General features: G+C 40.1%; 7 protein-coding genes across 7 annotated transcripts; 4 read left to right on the top strand and 3 right to left on the bottom strand. All coding sequences in view use genetic code 12, as the record gives it.

The window, feature by feature from the left end:
- Positions 1-79: 79 nt before the first annotated feature.
- On the top strand, positions 80-1,627 carry RPD31 (histone deacetylase; the record flags this gene model as incomplete). The annotated part of the gene is made up of 1 exon (XM_051813005.1): positions 80-1,627. One exon carries the CDS (start codon positions 80-82, stop codon positions 1,625-1,627), a length of 1,548 nt encoding a protein of 515 aa, XP_051673300.1.
- A 446-nt stretch (positions 1,628-2,073) lies between these two features.
- On the top strand, positions 2,074-3,402 carry POS5 (NADH kinase; the record flags this gene model as incomplete). Its single annotated transcript, XM_051813004.1, has 1 exon — positions 2,074-3,402. One exon carries the CDS (start codon positions 2,074-2,076, stop codon positions 3,400-3,402), a length of 1,329 nt encoding a protein of 442 aa, XP_051673299.1.
- A 1,924-nt stretch (positions 3,403-5,326) lies between these two features.
- Positions 5,327-8,629, top strand: SSN6 (transcription regulator; the record flags this gene model as incomplete). Its single annotated transcript, XM_051813003.1, has 1 exon — positions 5,327-8,629. One exon carries the CDS (start codon positions 5,327-5,329, stop codon positions 8,627-8,629), a length of 3,303 nt encoding a protein of 1,100 aa, XP_051673298.1.
- Positions 8,630-8,768: 139 nt separating this feature from the next.
- On the bottom strand, positions 8,769-10,727 carry CANMA_001070 (uncharacterized protein; the record flags this gene model as incomplete). The annotated part of the gene is made up of 1 exon (XM_051813002.1): positions 8,769-10,727. One exon carries the CDS (start codon positions 10,725-10,727, stop codon positions 8,769-8,771), a length of 1,959 nt encoding a protein of 652 aa, XP_051673297.1.
- A 227-nt stretch (positions 10,728-10,954) lies between these two features.
- YSA1 (ADP-ribose diphosphatase) lies at positions 10,955-11,608 on the bottom strand (the record flags this gene model as incomplete). Its single annotated transcript, XM_051813000.1, has 1 exon — positions 10,955-11,608. The coding sequence occupies one exon, from the start codon at positions 11,606-11,608 to the stop codon at positions 10,955-10,957; it is 654 nt and encodes a 217-aa protein (XP_051673296.1).
- A 246-nt stretch (positions 11,609-11,854) lies between these two features.
- Positions 11,855-12,163, top strand: CANMA_001068 (uncharacterized protein; the record flags this gene model as incomplete). The annotated part of the gene is made up of 1 exon (XM_051812999.1): positions 11,855-12,163. One exon carries the CDS (start codon positions 11,855-11,857, stop codon positions 12,161-12,163), a length of 309 nt encoding a protein of 102 aa, XP_051673295.1.
- Positions 12,164-12,352: 189 nt separating this feature from the next.
- HUT1 (Hut1p) lies at positions 12,353-13,354 on the bottom strand (the record flags this gene model as incomplete). Its single annotated transcript, XM_051812998.1, has 1 exon — positions 12,353-13,354. One exon carries the CDS (start codon positions 13,352-13,354, stop codon positions 12,353-12,355), a length of 1,002 nt encoding a protein of 333 aa, XP_051673294.1.
- Between the last annotated feature and the right edge of the window lie 36 nt (positions 13,355-13,390).

Genomic DNA, 13,390 nt, shown 5'->3' with positions numbered 1-13,390 from the left:
GGCAAAATATCATAAACAAAAAAGTTCCACGAGTTCACCACGGACACACGAGACCATTCATAATTTCACTAGTCTGATAATGTATACTCAGCTCCCCTTTGACGAGCTTAAGGTTGACCCCAACCAAAAGAAAAGAATAGCTTATTTTTATGATGCAGATATAGGGAACTATGCCTATGGAGCAGGACATCCAATGAAGCCCCATCGTATAAGAATGGCGCACTCGCTTATAATGAACTATGGACTTTACAAAAAGATGGAGATTTACCGGGCAAAACCAGCTACTAAGCAAGAGATGTGTCAGTTCCACACGGATGAGTATATCGACTTCATAAGTCGAGTATCGCCTGATAATTTGGATATGTTTAGTAAAGAAAGTGTCAAGTTTAACGTTGGTGATGACTGTCCTGTATTTGATGGATTGTTTGAGTACTGTGGGATTAGTGGTGGTGGGTCGATGGAAGGTGCAGCAAGATTGAACCGAGGCAAATGTGATATTGCCATTAATTATGCTGGTGGATTGCATCATGCAAAGAAATCAGAAGCATCAGGGTTTTGCTATTTGAATGATATCGTGTTGGGTATTATTGAGTTGTTAAGATATCATCCTAGAGTGTTGTATATCGACATTGATGTTCATCATGGTGATGGTGTTGAAGAGGCCTTTTACACCACTGATAGAGTCATGACCTGTTCCTTCCACAAGTATGGTGAGTTTTTCCCCGGAACTGGTGAATTGAGAGATATCGGTGTTGGCAAGGGGAAATACCATAGTGTTAATGTTCCCTTGAGAGACGGTATTGATGATGCCACGTACAAGTCCATTTTTGAGCCCGTAATTAGCAAGATTGTTGAATGGTACCAACCATCAGCTATTGTGCTACAATGTGGTGGTGATTCTTTAAGTGGTGATAGATTGGGGTGCTTCAATTTGTCAATGGAAGGACATGCCAACTGTATCAATTTTGTCAAGTCACTTAATATTCCATTGATGGTGGTGGGTGGTGGTGGATACACCATGAGAAATGTGGCTAGAACCTGGGCTTATGAATCGGGGTTATTGAATAATGTCAAATTACCAGCAGAGTTGCCATACAATGAGTATTATGAGTACTATGCACCAAACTATACGTTGGAAGTACGCCCGTCAAACATGTATAATCAGAATTCGCCCGAATTTTTAGACAAAATCATGACGAGCATTGTTGCCAATTTGGAAAACACCAAACATGCACCATCAGTACAAATGAATGACGTACCTAACGATCCAGAAGACTTGGGAGACGTTGAAGAAGATAATGCCGAGGCCATTGACACCAAAGGTGGATCAGAGATGAGTCGAGATGCTCAAATACAGCCGGAAAATGATTTTTATGATGAAGATGATAAAGATGTTGGAGAAAAGAATATAGAGGAGAATGGTCATGCCAAGGAGAGTAATGGTAAAGATATTAAAGACAAAGTTGATGAACAGGAGGACATAAAGATGGATGATGGTGATGACTCGCAAAACAATACCATTGAAGAAGACAAGACAAAGGACGAGACGGCAGATGTTTCGATGTTGACAGAGGAAGAGTTGAAGGAGATTGAGCAGATGAATGAAGCTGCATTGAAAAATGAGTAAGTGTAGTTAGAACTATGTATTATAACCGATTTTAGAACTTTAGTCGGCTTGTGTAGTGACAATCACTCCACAATTGCTGAAAAAGAAAAAGAAAAATAAAAGTAAAAATAAAAATAATTTTGAGAGATCCGGAGCGGCGTTTCATTACTACACAGATAAAAAGGTGACGAGATTTAACAGTCAATTGCTTTACAATAGAAGAATATCGGGAGAATATATCCGATAAATCATTTTAAAACAATACGACGTTACATTCCGATCGGGCATTATTTTCAATTATTATTTATTATTTATATCGAATGATTATCGGCAGCTTTAGATTGCCAAGTTTATCACAACTTAAACTATATAGTAGCGTGTTCAGGTCATCTAGGATATCCCTCCCGTGCAACAACCACCACCATAGTAGACTATTACAAAGACATTTCACATCTCAACTGATTCTAATGCGACCGGGTCAATCTAAACTTGAGGTCAAGTTATGTCGCGATCTACCAGCAGCTCGATTTCCTGAATATATCAAATCGCCCCATAATCGATTATACAATATTGTTTGGAATGAAAGTCCACTTTCGAATGTGTTTCTTGTCAAGAAGCCATGGGAGCCTACTGTTCGAGATGCCATGGTTGAGCTAATTGACCATTTACATGAACAATACCCCTGTGTCAATGTAATTGTCGATGAGAATGTTGCTGATGAGTTGATGAATGAAACAACAACCGTTGATAAGCAATTGGGCTCATCGGCGCAAAAACACATTGTGTACACGGGAAGTACAAAAGAGATTATCAGCAAGACTGATTTGATAATTACGCTTGGGGGTGATGGAACGATTCTACGTGGTGTTTCATTATTTTCCAATGTCCAAGTTCCGCCAGTGTTGTCGTTTGCCATGGGCACATTGGGGTTTTTATTACCCTTTGATTTTAGAAACTGTATGCTGTGTTTTGCGTTGGTGTATGAAAATAGGGCACAAGCGTTGCATCGGAATAGATTGGAGTGCCATGTGGTTAGAAATGCTGATGTCAGGACGTGCAAAAGGGCTGAGAAAGAAGAAGTTGAAGTGGCATTGGTGAGGAATAAAAAGAGACGATACGTTGAAATCAAAGACAGTGATACCAAGGAGAAGGATGATGAAGCAAAAGAGGTGGAAAAAGTAGTAGAAAAGCAAGAGATGATACATGCAATGAACGACATCACAATCCATCGTGGAAGCTCACCAAATCTAACATCATTGGATATCTATATTGATAATGAATTCTTCACCACCACTTATGCCGATGGACTAATCTTTTCCACCCCTACTGGTTCAACTGCGTATTCGTTATCTGCTGGCGGATCAATAACTCATCCAGCAGTGGCATGTATTTTGCTTACGCCAATTTGTCCTCGATCGCTTTCATTCCGTCCACTAATCTTACCATGCACATCCGATATAATGGTGCGGTTATCAGAGAATAATCGTAGTTCATTTATTGAGTTAACGGTGGATGGAATTAGTCAACAAGACCTTCATCCGGGAGATGAATTGCACATCACTTCAGAAACAGTGGTGGTTGCAAATGACAAGATTAAGAAACAGAAACGAAACAATGGAAAAGCAACAACAACTGTGAATAATGGGGACGGTGATGGTGATGGAATTGAGTACAATGATAAGAATGGAATTTGGTGTGTTGCCACTAATCAAAACCAGTGGTCTAAGGATTTGAATAGTTTGTTGGGATTCAATAGTTCTTTCCGGGGACAAAAGAGTAAGAAACTGCATCTATAGAGACACGGGGTGTAACGGTGTATATACGAAGACTATGAATGTATGGTAATCACGTAGTAATGTCAGCCTTTGCTTTAGTACAACATACAATCTGACGATGTTCATGAATGATACCACCATTTAATTTTGTAGAGTAGTTACTACAAAGAAGTATCCGGCTGTGTAAACCAAACACGACAAACGTCGTGACCAACTGATGTGTTGTGGTGTTTTTTGCCTTAAACTCCGAGGAGAAAGCGGAGACTGAATCTGAGCCGTAGTAAGAGAAAGAGTAAAAATAAGATTAGGCGTACAGAAATAGGGGGTGTAAAACCGAAACATTACACACCCTTTCTCTCACTCTCCCGAGTTTTCTTTTGTGATATGTTTTTTAGACTGTTCTTTCATGTTAATTTCTTTTTTGGTCTTTTGTGAGTAAAGGAGAGGGGTGTAAAAAGTTCAACATCAGGAATGAAACAGAGTCCAGGACTTGTTATTTTAACACCACTGAAAATACAACACAGAGGGCAGAGAAGGCAGTCCTTTCTTCTCTTAATTCTCTTCCTTTTCTTTTTTCTCTCAGTATATATATATCCTATCTTTTAAGGGGAAAACTAAAAGAATTCATTGACTGGGGGTGTAAAAATATTAGTGTGTCATTGGCCAATACAATTGTCCATAACAAAAAAATAAAAATAGACACGATTCACTTTTTCTTTCCTTTTACACCCGCAGTTTCATCAAAATGAAAAACGGTTTGACAATTGATTATTGTATTATATAATACAATGGTACTGCTATTTATCAGGTATTACGTAATAAATACATGTGACATTAGACAAGACACACAATATACATTCCACCCCCAACCCAACCCAGATTCACCGTGGGAGTTTGGTAAATAAAAATATAATTACAGGTTTAAGTAGTGTGGAGAGGTGAGGTGTCCGTGGTTTATCAGTTTTTAAAGTGGTCTTGTTAAAAAAAAAAAGAGAACTGGTTACATGAGTGTGTTAGAGTGGGACTATGGATGGTAAAAGGTTTAGTGAACAAAAGTGTCAGAATGTGAGGCTTTTTTTTTTCAAGTGATAAAAAAAGGTGTGAATTGGGTGGGGAGTGGTTCTTTCTTGACGATGTATTCTAGATACATGCAGACAATCTCTCTACAAATAATTGTTTCTACTCTTTTTATGTGGTTAGTGTCTGTATGTTTGTGTGTATATTATACTGATGAGTTTTGATATGGTTGAAAGTCGTAAACGAAATTAAATTTGACAAAAGAAAAAATAGAATAAAAAATAAAATAAAAAATAAAATAAAAAATAAAATAAAAAATAAAATAAAGATTGTTTTCTAATTGTTATATAGCACAAAGTTAAAAGTAATAATCAACAAAACTGAACAAACAAAATAAAACAAAACAATGAAAAGGGCAAAGTTTAAAAAATAAAAAACGAAAATTAAATTTTGAGAAAAAGGAAAAAGAAAACGAAAACGAAAAGTAAGAAAAAAATATCACCAAAAGAAGTTTGGATTAGACAAAATTCCATTAAAACATAACATTATAGGGAAATTAAACACCTATTGAGAGGCAAGTACACTGTCCCTGCAAATACACTCATATACAGACACACTCACACATTAGTATATTCTTTTGTCTACTACAGCCTACCCTTTAACTTTATTCGCGTAGAGTTTGACAACTTTGCCTCAGATATTTTCGCTTAGGGCACTGTCTTTTTTTTTAAAAAAAACCCTCCTAGACCCACACCACCAAATAGGTAGAGGATTTCTACGTCAACAGTTGCTCAACGTATTCTAATATACTGATACTTTCATTTAGAGTATACTATTCATTTGTGGTCTAATTAATTGTGAAAGATTTTTCCCCCATATTTTCAATTGATTGATTATTGTCCCTTGTTTTTTTTGCCAGTTGCCTACCATGTACAATCCATCACACTCAATTGTTGTTGGAAATAAACAGCCTCAGCCACCAACTTTGAATGGAGGTGTACATCCACAGTCGAATTCAGTTGCACCGCCACCGCCACCACCGCAACAGCAACAGCAACAGCAACAACAACAACAACAACAACACCAATATCAGCATCAGCAACAAGCCCATGCAACGGGTCCAGGAATGATTGTCGCTGCCGCTCAAGCTACTGCTAACCAACAAGCAGCAGCAGCAGCAGCTCAGGCTCAGGCCCAGGCTCAGGCTCAAGCTCAAGCTCAGGCTCAAGCTCAAGCTCAAGCTCAAGCTCAAGCTCAAGCCCAAGCTCAACAAGCCCAACAAGCCCAACAATCTTCTCAAGGAAACCCCGCCACCAATGCTCTTAGCGAAACAACAGCATCCACCTGGTTAGCAATTGGATCTTTGGCTGAAAGTTTGGGAGATTTCGACCGTGCATTGTCTGCTTATGACTCAGCATTGAGACACTCTCCAAATAACCCAGATGTATTGACCAAACTAGCCAATGTTTACCGTTCAAAGGATGTGTTTTTTAAAGCAGCAGAGTTGTATGAACAAGCCCTTAATTTTAACCCGGAAAATGGTGAAACTTGGGGATTATTAGGACATTGTTATTTAATGTTGGATGATTTGCAAAGAGCATATGCTGCTTATCAACGTGCATTGTATTACTTGGAAAACCCCAATGTACCGAAATTATGGCATGGTATTGGTATCCTTTATGACCGATACGGCTCATTGGAGTATGCCGAAGAGGCGTTTGTTCGTGTGTTGGAATTGGATCCAAATTTCGAAAAAGCCACCGAAATTTATTTCCGGTTGGGTATTATCTACAAACACCAGGGTAAGTTACAACCGGCATTGGAATGTTTCCAATACATTTTGAATAATCCACCACCACCATTGACCCAACCTGATGTTTGGTTTCAAATTGGATCTGTATTGGAACAACAAAAGGATTGGAATGGGGCTAAAGAAGCTTACGAAAAAGTGCTACAAGTTAATCCACAACATGCCAAAGTATTGCAACAGTTGGGTTGTCTTTACTCACAAGCTGAGCTGAATCCACCTACTCCAGGGCAAAGCAACGGGTCCCATCACCATGAACCTTTCCAACAGGACTTGAATATTGCATTGAAATATTTGACTCAATCATTGGAAATCGATCCTAGTGATGCCCACTCTTGGTATTACTTAGGAAGAGTTCACATGATAAGAGGTGATTTCAATGCAGCATATGAAGCTTTCCAACAAGCTGTTAATCGTGACTCAAGAAATCCAACCTTTTGGTGCTCTATTGGTGTTTTATACTACCAAATCAGTCAATATCGTGATGCGTTGGATGCCTATACCAGAGCCATAAGGTTGAATCCTTATATCAGTGAAGTTTGGTATGATTTGGGTACTTTGTATGAAACATGCAATAATCAAATTAGTGATGCATTAGATGCGTATAGACAAGCAGAGAGATTAGACCCCGGAAATCCTCATATAAAGGCAAGATTAGACCAATTAATCAAGTATCAACAAGAAGGTAACACTCATGCTCCTCAACCACCCCCATCTATTCAACAACCAAGATTGCCTCAAGGCATGGTTTTGGAAAGTAGCCAACAATCAGACCAAGGAGCACAGCCAGCACAACAAGGCCAGCAATTGCAAGGTGGTCCAGCTCCAGGACAGCCTTTTGGACATCAACAACCGCAGCAGCAGCTCCACCAACCACCACCGCCACCACAACAACAACCGCAGCAGCAACAACCGCAGCAGCAACAACAACATCATCAGTTCTCCCCACAAAATCCACCACAACAGAACAATGGCGGTCCAGCCCCTCCACAATTGGCGGCAAATCAACCAGGATCCCAATTGCCAGCTCCTCCACCTCACCAACAGTTGCCTCCGTACCAGCAAGGGCAACCAGGAACTGCAGCCGGTCTTTCTCAGTATCAAAGTTCGAATCCGAACCATCAACAGCAACCACCACATCAGCAGATAGCAATATCTCAACAACAAGCTCCATCTCAGTTTGGGAACCAACCGCCACACCAACCACCACCGCCAATTCAAGTTAGCCACAACGAGCTGTCGCAACCAAGTCCTGCCTTGCCTGCTTTAAACAACTCCAGTCCGTCCAGTGTTGCAAACATTGACGCAAAGTTACCTACCGAATCCAAGCCAAAGGAAGCAAAGAGAACACCAAAAGCTAGTAGTGCTTCGTTAAGTGCTGAAGATCTGAAGAAAGAGTCCAAGCATACAAGCTCTCCTCAAGTTGCCAAACCTGAAGTTTCTGCACCACAAGTGCAACAAGAGACTCCCGTACCAACTCCACGTTCAGAAAAACCAGCTGTGATGGTTGCAGCTCTGAAGGAAAAGGAGCCAACTCCGGAAGCATCAAAAGAAGCAGTGCAACTGAAAACTGAACCGGAAGTGGCAGAAAGCAAACCAGAATCGCAACCAGCACCAACTGGACTGGCCTCTGTTCCGACTCCATCGGCAGAAGCAGTTGCCTCTCCAGGCAAGAGTCAAACAGGCTCTCCCACTATGCAGAATAACGGGAAGCACGACTTGGACGATAAGGATGATTCCGAAAAGGCAGTAAAAAAGCAGAATGTATCAGATCCAAAAGCATCTGCCAATACCGAATCAAAGCAAGACAACAAGAATGAAGAGCCACCGAAACCTATACAAGAAGAGGTCAAGGTAGTGTCTTCCCATTCAAGCACCGAAGTCCCTAATGCTTCAGTCCAACAACCAAATCCTGGAACCCCTGCCTCTGCTAGTGTACCACCAGTACCTGCTGAAGTTCAAGCAGTACCTCGATTTTCAAGCAATGTGACTGGGAAAGAGGAGGAGAAACAGGGTGGTGATGAAAACCCAAATGACCCCGATGATGTAGTATCTGGAGCTATACCCGCTGGTACTAAAGATAAAAATGATCGCGATGGCGATGGTAAACCAGTTGAACAAGATCATCATCATGCCGGTGAGACATCAGCCAAGGAAGAAAAACATGAAGGGGAATTAAAGAAATCAGAAGGCAATGATGAAGGAAAAAAGGTGGAGGATGGTGAAGAAAAGAAGGGGGAATCTCAACCTGCTGAGCCGGTTGTCGACACTTCTAAGAAGGAAGATACAGAAGTTACAGGGGGTAAGGCTGGGGATGAAGATGAAGATGTTAAAACTGCGGCTGCTGCTGACGCACAGAAAGAGGAAGATGTCGAGCCTCCAATGAGACAGGTAGAGGAGGACGAGAATTATGACGATGAATAGAAGAAAGAAGGATGATTTCGAGACGTATTTACTCATTTTTAGTATCAATTTTGACTATTTTTTGTATTTTCTTGCAATTTTGTATAAATTAAAGATATGTATTATTTTAAAGTTAGTTGTAAGTGACATACACACGCATTTACTGGGGGAAGTTACCTGGTAAGGTAGTGAGGTTATCAATCAAGCCGTCACTTTCTTCCACTATCGCCACACTATCATCACTGTCGTTCTGACCTTCTTGCAAGATACTCGCTGCCAAACTTTTAAAAAATGCTCGATCTTGTGACCTAATCAGTTCAATGTGTGACATTTGTTGAACTTTTTTGCTTGTCATATAAAGCAGCGGAAGTTCCTTACCAATAGCAACAATGACTAACCCGACAATGTTGGCAACAAGCAACTTTTTATCAATGTGTAGCTTGTCATAGGCAGTAAAGTTTTTGTTAAGCAAGGGAACAACGAGTAAAGCTACCTTGGAGGCAACGTATGGCCAGAAAATCGTGGTTAATGATTTGATAATGGCCCCATTACTGGCCAATGGTGTAGAGTAATCGTACCGAAGACAGGCCCATGTGAATTTCACATTCGAAATCAACTTCAACCTGAAGTGTTGAAGCCACGATTTGCGCAACGCATGCAAGTAGATTATTTGTTTGTAAGCAAATTTGAGCCACGATGAAATGACGGGGATGTTTAATGATGATTTTGCATCAATTTGTTTATCAATTTGTTGATACACTTTTCGATGCTTGGTGGTGAAATCATTCAATTGACTATTCAAAGCTTCCAATTCATCGATTTCAGCTTCACTTAGACTATTTGCGATTGCTCGTGGTCGTGATTGCATAGTGAGGTTGAAATAGGCACGGTTGAAAGAAAGGCGATAAAGTAGATCATAAATCCAACGCAAAGGTACCAAAATTGATATGATATTGTTTGTAGAGAGAAAATCAATGTTTCTCAATGGATTCGTCTTGAAATTGAATCCATGTTGGAGTCCGTTAATAATGTCGGATTTGACATTTCTGTATATGGCACGCACTAATGAGTGATCACCAATTGATGAGATGTAGGCACTAATCATAAACTCGGTGATTAATGCACTGGGGTACTCTTCATCACGACGACCAAAAATCAACCTAAAAATAGACGACGATCTTGCCCTGTACATGACTAGCGGCAAAACTGGTATGCGCGAGAACTTTAATGGATCAATTAGCCCTTGAACCAATGCTTGCTCCAAATTGTCAACTGCATATGCAGATGAATTACCAAATAGTATTTTTGACAAAGACGAATACGTGCTTTGTGACTTGAGCAACGATTTTCGTGTCAACATTCTCACCAACAACGGCGCTGGGATAATATTATCCATCATTTTTAGTCCCACGCTTGTTAATCCAATGTACCCCATTGATACCACGCCAGTAAGCGCGGACGTAACTCCAAGGAAGATAGTACCGTATTTGATCACCCTTGTGACGGCCGATTTTAGGGTTGAGTGGATTGTAAGTAATAGCGATCTCTTCATGGAGAACATAATCCATTTCTTACATTGTGGGCATGGGGCTAGTATGTACACAATGTCTCTACTGCTGTTGGTGAACGAGTCTTCGCCATGGCTGCTGGTGCGTTCAATCACATGTTCATGAAGTAAATCTTGTTCATCGTTATCTTCGACTAATCCACCATTTTCATCCCCATCAGTACTTTCATCATTAGCGGCAAAGTTTGTGGTTATGTTGTTGAACCAGCTTTCAAGCGCCAGTGCCGTCAAATCAATTCTGATTGTTCTATTTGCAATTGCTCCCTGTCCAATACCCATATCACCTGCGTGTTCTTGATTCATCCTTCTTATTAACGACATGTTTGCACTTGCTGCATTGGCATGTATAACGCGTAATTTATCAGGCGAAATGGTGTTGAACCAATCTAGCAAGCATTTTCTATGGCAAACTAAGGAGCAGGTGGAGCACGGCTTCAACATATCTTGCGCATCTTGAATTGTACCAAACGAAGGGATATCCGTATCGGTTCCTAGACAGAAACAACACGATTCAGATACTTCTGCGGTTTTGAAGGTGTCAGTGCTGGTCATGCTGTTGGGTATTACTCTCAGGTGTATGAAATCTGGGGGAAGGGAGGGGAGGATAGAGGTTTCTGTTGAGTAAAACAAAAATATATTTCTCGCCTCCCCACTTTTGGAACTAAACCAATATATTAGAAATTGAGAGAACAGAAATACTACATATGTAGAAGAAGAAGAAGTAAAAGCTCTTAGAGCTTTGTTAACCTGATATGCTCTAACTGTACCAAACCCTCCAATTATAACCCTAAACTCTTTGCCAATTCTATACCTTTGGCAAAATGATACAACCTCGCATCAACAGAGCAGCCTTCCTTTTGGCAAACCTTTTCTATTTCTTCCAACAAGTTATCCAACGGCAATGTAAATGTCACGATAAACTCATTTTCTTCCAATTGTGGTACTGGATTCTGATTTTTGGGGTTTTTCAAGTCAATGTCCACGTGTGCCAAAACCATATTCGCATTAGTCAAACCGGGGTCGCTGAACATTGCCAGGGACTGTTTGCGGAACGTGCCATGGTACCCTGTCTCCTCAAGCAATTCTCTGACTGCAGTTGTTTCTATCGACTCCTTGGGATCAACTAAACCAGCAGGCATTTCAATCAAAACCTTTTCACAAGGTGGACGAAACTGCTTAACCAACACCAATTCTTTAGCTTTGTCTTCATGATGAAGGACTGAGACGATAGATACAGCGTCGACATTGGTGGTGTCTGATCTGGTTGTTCTTACTGCCATTTCCCACTGCTTGGGTTTCCCGTCGGGGTCATTATATTCTATTTTCCTGGTTTGTATCCATTTGCCTTGTTGCAAAGGTTCAACTGCGGTGACTTTGGCCTTATATGGGGATGCTTTTGTTGACATTGCTCGTTTGAATATAGTTCTAAGCATATGACAAGCTGTATGTGATTCGTTTTTTGCTTTTTAGAGAATCGCAAAGAAACAAATACGGATGTGCGCCAGAACCAAATTGAATGCCCGATCAAGCGCATAGAATCTGAACAGTTTTCGATTTGAAAACAAACCACCAGGTAATTGAAGATTTTCTTGTTCTAATAGGAAACAATAGAATCTTACATTTATAAGCTTGCACGTATAAGCTCACCCCTGCGTCGTTGACACAACCTTATATCAAACATGACTCAACAAGATGAGCTCGATCAAATTAAATCAAAAATTCAAGAGCACTTGGTTGCCTCAGGAAACTATGACCTTATAAATAAACAACTCAAACTACAATTGTACGAGAGTGGATGGTACGACAAAGTGGCGCAGATTGCCAATGAAAGGCTCAACGAAGGTGGTGATAAAAAGAAGTTGGAGACGAAAAACTTGAATGATTTGTATGCATACGTTAGGCCGAAAGCAGAGGAATCAGTACCTCCGGAAGTGAAGGAGAATATAAAGAAGAAAATTGAGGAATATTTGGATGGAATTATACAGTGATGCATAGGGAAGAAGTACGCAAAAGAGGACTCTTCAGTTTGGGTTTCAATTGTTCTATCTGAAGGTAGGCAGTTTCGGTTAAAGATAGTGGGGCTAAGTTTTAGTTAAAATGTTTTTAGTAAACAAATCTATAGATAAACCATAAATCATGGGTGATATAACAAGAATCAATTGTCAAAGAGTCCACATTTAATCAATTTTAGGTTTCCTCTTTTGTTGAAACTTGGTAAAAGCCTCAAATCCAATCCCACCAAAGACCAACACGACACCAATCCATTGGCTTATATTCAAATGATGGCCAAACAAGAAAACGCTTAGGATCATACTCAACATCTTTCTCGTCACCGTTGCAGTGATTAATACAATTGAGTCAAAATGCTCTAAAATAATGAATATAAACACTTGTCCAATGGCACCGCAACCGGCAAATACAATAATGTCGTATAACAATTCGGGGTATTGATGAATGAATTGGTAGGTGGTACTAATCTCTGATTTTTGAAATAGCACAACGTATGCTGTGGTTAGGATAAATATAAACAAGTTCAAAACACACATCAATTTGGCCCCAGTAAACTTCTTCTTCAACGGAATCTTAAACAACTGGTCTTGTGTAGAGTTAGTCAATCCATCAAGCAACATACTTCCTATCAAGTAAGCTAGTCCTAGTGCCGTATTTCCATCATTGACCTTTTTGCTTCCCTTTGAATGGGCCAAGGTGAAAATAGTCACTCCTAAAGTCACCAACAGTGCAACAACGTATTTAAATAACGGGAACCTAGTCTTGTATAATGTGAAATGCACTAACATTACTGGTATTAACTTGCATGATTTGGCCAATAAATATGCCAAATAATCCAAATGGGCCAACGATTTATACCCTACCGGAGATGCAATACTTGAACAAATTGATATTAAAATTAGTGACTTAAATACTTGCCATCCCTGGTTCCCATTTTGCGTAAACACATCAAATGGTGAGGATTTTGAGGTGACTGTCGTGTATATCAATCCCACTATCGAGGCAAGTAATGCTTGAACAATATTTATAATTAGTGGTGCTCGGAAATATTCATTATTACCGTATGGTGTAGTATTGATACGCTCTTGCAAGATGGACCAAGTGAGGAATGTGCTATAGAGTCCGAAAACACATATCGCTAATGACAATGCCAGGCCCTCCTTCTTCATAAGTGTTGTGAGAAACGAAAGTGTTGACTTTGATTC

The sequence above is a fragment of the Candida margitis genome (assembly GCF_024628925.1).
Source record: "Candida margitis strain CBS 14175 chromosome Unknown scaffold44, whole genome shotgun sequence".
Taxonomy (NCBI): Eukaryota; Fungi; Ascomycota; class Pichiomycetes; order Serinales; family Debaryomycetaceae; genus Lodderomyces; species Lodderomyces margitis.
Note: the sequence above shows the minus strand (reverse complement) of the source record. Positions and strands in the feature narration are given on the sequence as shown.